This window comes from Heterocephalus glaber, unplaced genomic scaffold (assembly GCF_053883595.1).
Source record: "Heterocephalus glaber isolate CG9 unplaced genomic scaffold, H.glaber_assembly_v1.0 deba00000122, whole genome shotgun sequence".
NCBI lineage: Eukaryota > Metazoa > Chordata > Mammalia > Rodentia > Bathyergidae > Heterocephalus > Heterocephalus glaber.
In genome coordinates this window covers 10,440,640-10,446,302 of record NW_028258138.1, presented here as the reverse complement: position 1 = coordinate 10,446,302, position 5,663 = coordinate 10,440,640, and the positions used below count along the sequence as shown (strand labels likewise).

General features: G+C 52.8%; 1 protein-coding gene across 1 annotated transcript; it reads left to right on the top strand.

Moving 5' to 3' along the window:
• Positions 1 to 519: 519 nt before the first annotated feature.
• Positions 520 to 2,608, top strand: Olig1 (oligodendrocyte transcription factor 1). Its single transcript, XM_004842302.4, has one exon. It carries the CDS (start codon positions 645 to 647, stop codon positions 1,437 to 1,439), a length of 795 nt encoding a protein of 264 aa, XP_004842359.1. The 5' UTR covers positions 520 to 644; the 3' UTR covers positions 1,440 to 2,608.
• The last annotated feature ends 3,055 nt before the right edge of the window (positions 2,609 to 5,663 follow it).

Sequence of the window (5,663 nt, the reverse complement as noted above, 5' to 3'; positions counted from 1 at the left end):
AGAACAAATTCATGCAGAGAGAACACAGAACGGTGGTTGCCGGGAGTTGGGCCAGGGAGGTGTGGAATTGTTTAATGGCTGCAGAGTTTCTGCTCTGGAAGATGAAGAGTTCTGGAGACTGGCTGCACGACAATCTGAAAGAATGTACAGCAGTCACCACTTCTGAGCTGGTAAATTTTATGTTATGAATATCCGACCGTGATTTTTTAAAAGAAAATTAGTCCAGGCAGAGGGGAGCCAGCTAGAGGCAGGGAAATGTGTTTTAACCTGATCGAGGCAACCAGTCCTCCTCGAACAGCTCCGTTTCACCTCAAAGGCACCCACACGCCCCTCCCTGGAGTCTGTCCCGAGACAGACAGGCGCTCACAGTAACTTCCTTAAGCGCTGCCAGCCGCACCTCCGCGACGGCCGGGCCCAGGCGGCCAATGAACACACGCCTGCGCCGGGCCTCGGGCCTCGATTGGCTGCGCCTCGCCGACTGCGGTCCCCGCAGGTTCCCAAGCCGGGTTTAAAGGGATCGGGCGCGGGCAGCTGCCCCGCCGTCCGCTGCCCGCGCACAGGTCCGCGGGGAGGGGCGCCCTGTCGACCGGCCCACCCCGGGGCGTTCCTGAAGGGCGCCCGAGGCTGCCCCCACCGCCTCCCAGATGTACTATGCAGTTTCCCAGGCTCGCGTGAACGCAGCCCCGGTGACCATGCTGCGGCCACAGCGGCCCGGAGAAGTGCAGCTCGGGGCCTCCCTGTACGAGCTAGTGGGCTACCGGCAGCCGCCTTCCTCCTCCTCCGCCTCCTCCTCCTCCACTTCCTCCTCCTGCTGCACCACGGCGCCCCTCCTCCTCCCCAAGGCTGCGCGCGAGAAGCTTGAGGCTCCCGCCGAGCCTCCCCGGTCCGGCGCGCACGCGAGCGCCCGGGCGGACGCCAAGGAGGAGCAGCAACAGCAACTGCGGCGCAAGATCAACAGCCGCGAGCGGAAGCGCATGCAGGACCTGAACCTGGCCATGGACGCGCTGCGCGAGGTCATCTTGCCCTACTCGGCCGCGCACTGCCAGGGCGCGCCGGGGCGCAAGCTCTCCAAGATCGCCACGCTGCTGCTTGCCCGCAACTACATCCTGCTGCTGGGCAGCTCGCTGCAGGAGCTGCGCCGCGCGCTCGGCGAGGGCGCAGGGCCCGCCGCGCCGCGCCTGCTGCTGGCCGGCCTGCCTTTGCTCGCCGCCGCGCCAGGTTCGGTGCTTCTGGCCCCCGGCGCCGTGGGGCCCCCCGACGCACTACGTCCGGCCAAGTACCTGTCGCTGGCCTTCGATGAGCCGCCCTGTGGCCAGTTCGCGCTCCCCGGCGGGGGCGCGGGCGGCCCCGGCCTCTGCACCTGCGCCGTTTGCAAGTTCCCGCACCTGGTCCCCGCCGGCCTGGGCCTGGCCGCCATGCAGGCTCAGTTCTCCAAGTGAGGGCAGCCTGGGCCCGGGGAGGGGCGCGACTCGGTCGGGCCTCCCGCCGCCCAGCTTCTCCGCGGCCCTGCGCCCTGGGTCCAGGGAGGGCGAGCCCGAGTGAGGAGGACGTTTGGCACCGTTTCTGGACCAGAGGAAGGGACTGGGCCTCGTTCCCTACCCCCAGCCCTGGGAAATGAAGGTGACCGCGCGGATGTTCCTCCTCGGAGCGTCGAAGCTGTTTGGGCTCTGGGTTGATTCCTCCGGCTTAGGACTGAAAGTGGACGCACCCCCGCTCTCACCCGGCGCGTCGCTGTCCCTGTCCCCGGAGCTGCGCGCTTCGCTGGGCTGGTACGGATCTTAGGAGGCGAGGCCACCCCTGAGCGCGACCTCCTGGGGGTGTCTGTCCCCTCCAGCCAAGCGGCCGCTCTCAACCTTGTTCCCACCGGCCAGGTTCCGGCAAAGGAGGCAGCCAGACCCCGGGGGACGGAGAAAGACCAGTTATTGGTGCGGATCGCGAGGGGCGCCGCAGGTGGGATGGTGACAGTCCCGGGGTCGCCGGTGCGCGGGATTGGAAATTCGGTCCGCTTTTGTAGCCAGGCGGTTCGAAATCTACTGTTAACCATCGATCCTGGAGTGTTCTTCGAAAGAGAAGTTACGACTCAGAATCACCTTTCGTCACCGCCGTCCCCAAAAGTAGCCTAACCGACGTTTGAGCTCATGTAAAAACAAAAAGCAACCACCTTTCACGCCATTGGAGTTCCGGAGTTACTAAAATAGGTAACAAGGCATTTCGCCGTCGCCTGTCTGGTGAAGCTTTCTAATTAACCTTCTCGTTCGAAGACGCGGAGGAGGAGCACCAGGAAGGAGCCCAAACCGCGCTGCTCTCGGGGCGCTTGCAGCTGCGACGGCGGAGTGCGCGTTGGGCTCAGGGTCCCCGCCTGCGCAGCCCGAGCCAGTCCCAGTCGCCGCTTTGCAACCGAAGTGTACCTAGAGACGGGTCTCGATTTGTTCGGGCGGCAACAGATGACCCGAGGTTATTTTCTGATCTTTCAGCAGTTTACTTTGATTTTTCTGTCGACAGTATTTGGTTGTCCGTAGTGGCCGAATTTAACTGGCGTTTTATTTTACCTCTAACTTTGTTCTCTCGAGCTGTACAGAATCAACAAAATAAAACTTTTAAAGCCTAATTTTTTACTTTTTTCGTCTGATTTGTTTGTTAATATAGAAATGTATATCCTTGTATCTTGGTGGATTCAGGGGTGAAAGTCCTTAAACGACTGGGATTTTGCATTTTAAAACCTGACTTCCTAAATTGCAAAATAACGCAGCAAGCAGGCAACTGAAGTAGCCCCGCGTCTTGGCGCCCACCTGTAATCCCGGACTCTGGGAGACCGAGGCAGGAGGATTACGAATTCTAGGAGCCAGGGATTTAGCTCAGTGGCACCGTGCCTGCCTCAAAAGCTCAAGGTCCTGAGTTCAATCCCCAGTGCAAAAAAAAAAAAAAAATTCTAGTCCAACCTGGGCAATTTAGTGATTTACTGAGACTCCATCTCAAAATTTTTAAAAGTGTTGAAAGGCTGAGGAGGTAAGCTCAGCACAAAGGTTCTGGGTTCAATTTCTAGTACAACAAATGATAAAAGGGGTCAAATGATGCATTTTTCATAGTATTATTATCTTTAATCTCAACAACTTTCTCAGAAACCCCAACCTTTTCTTAGTGGACAGAAGCTTCAACACTATCAGCAGGCTGAGTTTCCCCTTTCTCCACAATTTAAATAAGACTGGAGCTGTCTCCATGGAAATTATTGCTTTGGACTTCACTTAATTCTTGCAAGAGGCCAGGAAAGCTCTTCTATCCAGTTGGTGATGTTAAGAAGACTTGGGAATGCTGACTTGCTCATGTCTGGTATTTAAACCCTTCACAATTGTCAACCACTGTTTACATTCAGGGAAGCAGCTGAAGAACCCTATGTCCCCTTTAACCAGGGGGAAATGAAGGAAAACCCAGACGTGGCGACTTAATTTTGTGCATGTGGGTTTATGTGAGACAGACACACCCAGAAGCTGAGCCTTCCCTTTGAGCCACACACAGGGGTGGTGGCAAGAAAGATGGAATTGCCCCGCCCCCCCCCACGCTGCCATGGTGGGGGAGCAGAACCCTGGAATCAAGGGAAGGCTCTCCCACCCCTCTACCACCAGCATCAAACAAGTCAGTTTGCATCTGGCCTTCTATTGATTGAATGGCTGTTCTTCCCTGCCTTACATCTTGACAAGGAACAGAAGAGAAAGTAGAAATCTACAATTAATGAAAACCAAATCAGGTTCTCCATAAAAAGCATACATTTCTAGGAGATTAGAAATAGACAATTCCTCCAAGTCCTAACTTCAGCACCTTCAGTGTCACTGTCATTCCAAAAGCCATCTCTAAAAGCAGAAAGCTGTAAAACAGAAAAGCGCTGGGCATTAGTAGGTTAATCATCTGACTTCCTTCCTCTACTTGTTAATTGGAGTACTCACCTATGCCCTATAGGAAAAGGAGTACTGTATGTGATTATTTTAAAATTTCATGAAGGATATTCAGGACTGTTTTGATTGCTATCAAAATATGTACCTATGCATAACATCTTATTGGCCATTGTGCCAAGGAAAATTACTAGACTTGCTCCTTGTATGGAGTTTTTATCCTAAAAGCTGCATCAGTAGGCACTCAGGAGCCCTGAAAAACAAAAGATAGAGGTGATTATATGTGTGTCAACAATGCAAAGTTAAATTTCTCAACATGTCTAGGCAGTGCTCTGCCTGCACAAGGTTTCAGCTGAGAGGCATATGTTGTAGGCCCAGAGTGAGTATCTTTTTGAAATCTGCAGTGTTCAGTCATCCCAGTAAAGGAGCTAGCTAAATGGCCCACCTCACTTGATTTTAGCCAGAGCAGGCTTTGTGCACAAGGACCAGTTTAATCTGGTCTTTGAAGAGTGTGAGAAAGAAGGGAGGATCTTAGGGAGGAGGCTCCTTGCAAAAGGTAAACTAGGCCTTAAAAGCTCGATCAAAAGAAGATGTGACTCTCTGCCAAAAATGTCCGTGTATCTAGGCAACCACCAATGTACAGTCCCAGAAATTACAGTGCACAGAACCTAAAGGGGAAAACTCACCAGCCCTGAGACGTTATGTTGGTTGGTGTAAGTATCAGAGGTCAGGTGAGCAGTCAGAAAGCAGAGAGCAAGTTAAATGCACTGTGGGATTTACCCGGCTCACAGTGACGGTCTATTTACAGGCATCCTCCTCTCAGGGAAACGGATTATACCAGGTATGGAAATATAACTTACCAGGCAAGTGGTTCCATCAAGCATGGAGAATATTTCACTTTGCTGAAGTTCAGACTACGAGCAACAGTGCTTTCACGTTGCACACCTAGTTCAGGGTGTTCAGTCTTTGCTGACTGCCCGGATACGCAGGCGAGGCTGGGCACAAGGCGGCTGCCACTCACCTGACCCTGAGCCTGAGTAGACTGTTCCCAGCCTTTGTCACTGAGTAAGGAAGCCAGCCAGAAGGGCTTTCATTTCTGCCATACAGGACATTTTAACAACAAGGTGCCGACACAAGATAGCAGCTCCAAAGAGTGGGTAAATGGATGCTGCGGCCTCCTGTGGCCCACGGTGCATGGGTCAGGAGAGTGTATTTCTTTCTAAAGGAATTTCTTGTTTGTTTATTGCCTCTTCTCCCCTCTGCACACTCATAGTCAACAAGATTATTACCTTCACAGAGCTAGGCTCACAAGGCAGCAGGTTGGAAAATCATGATTTTCTAAAATATTTACTTTTTGGAGCAGAATTTGGTGGTAGAGAAACTATTCAAAATATTGTTTTCAAATGAGAATCACTTTATTCTGCCAGGTATAAGATGTGAATATAGAGGAGCAAGATATTCCTTAATAGCTACACACAAATTAGTTTCTCTCTCTCTCTCTCTCTCTCTCTCTCTGTCTCTCTCCCTCCCTCCCTCCCTCCTTCTCTCTTCCTCTCTCTTTCTCTCCATCTGGCTATTGCTCTCCCTCTCTCTCATTCTCTTTACGGAAATGCTGCAAATCAATTTTTTTAGCAGTGGGGATTCAACTCAGGGCATTTACCCTGAGCTACATCTCAACTCCTTATGTGTTGTTTTGATTTGGTTGTTTTTTGAGGCAGGTTCTAGGTCACTATGTTTCCCAGGCCAAGTTTGAAATTTTGACCCTCGTGACTCAGCCTC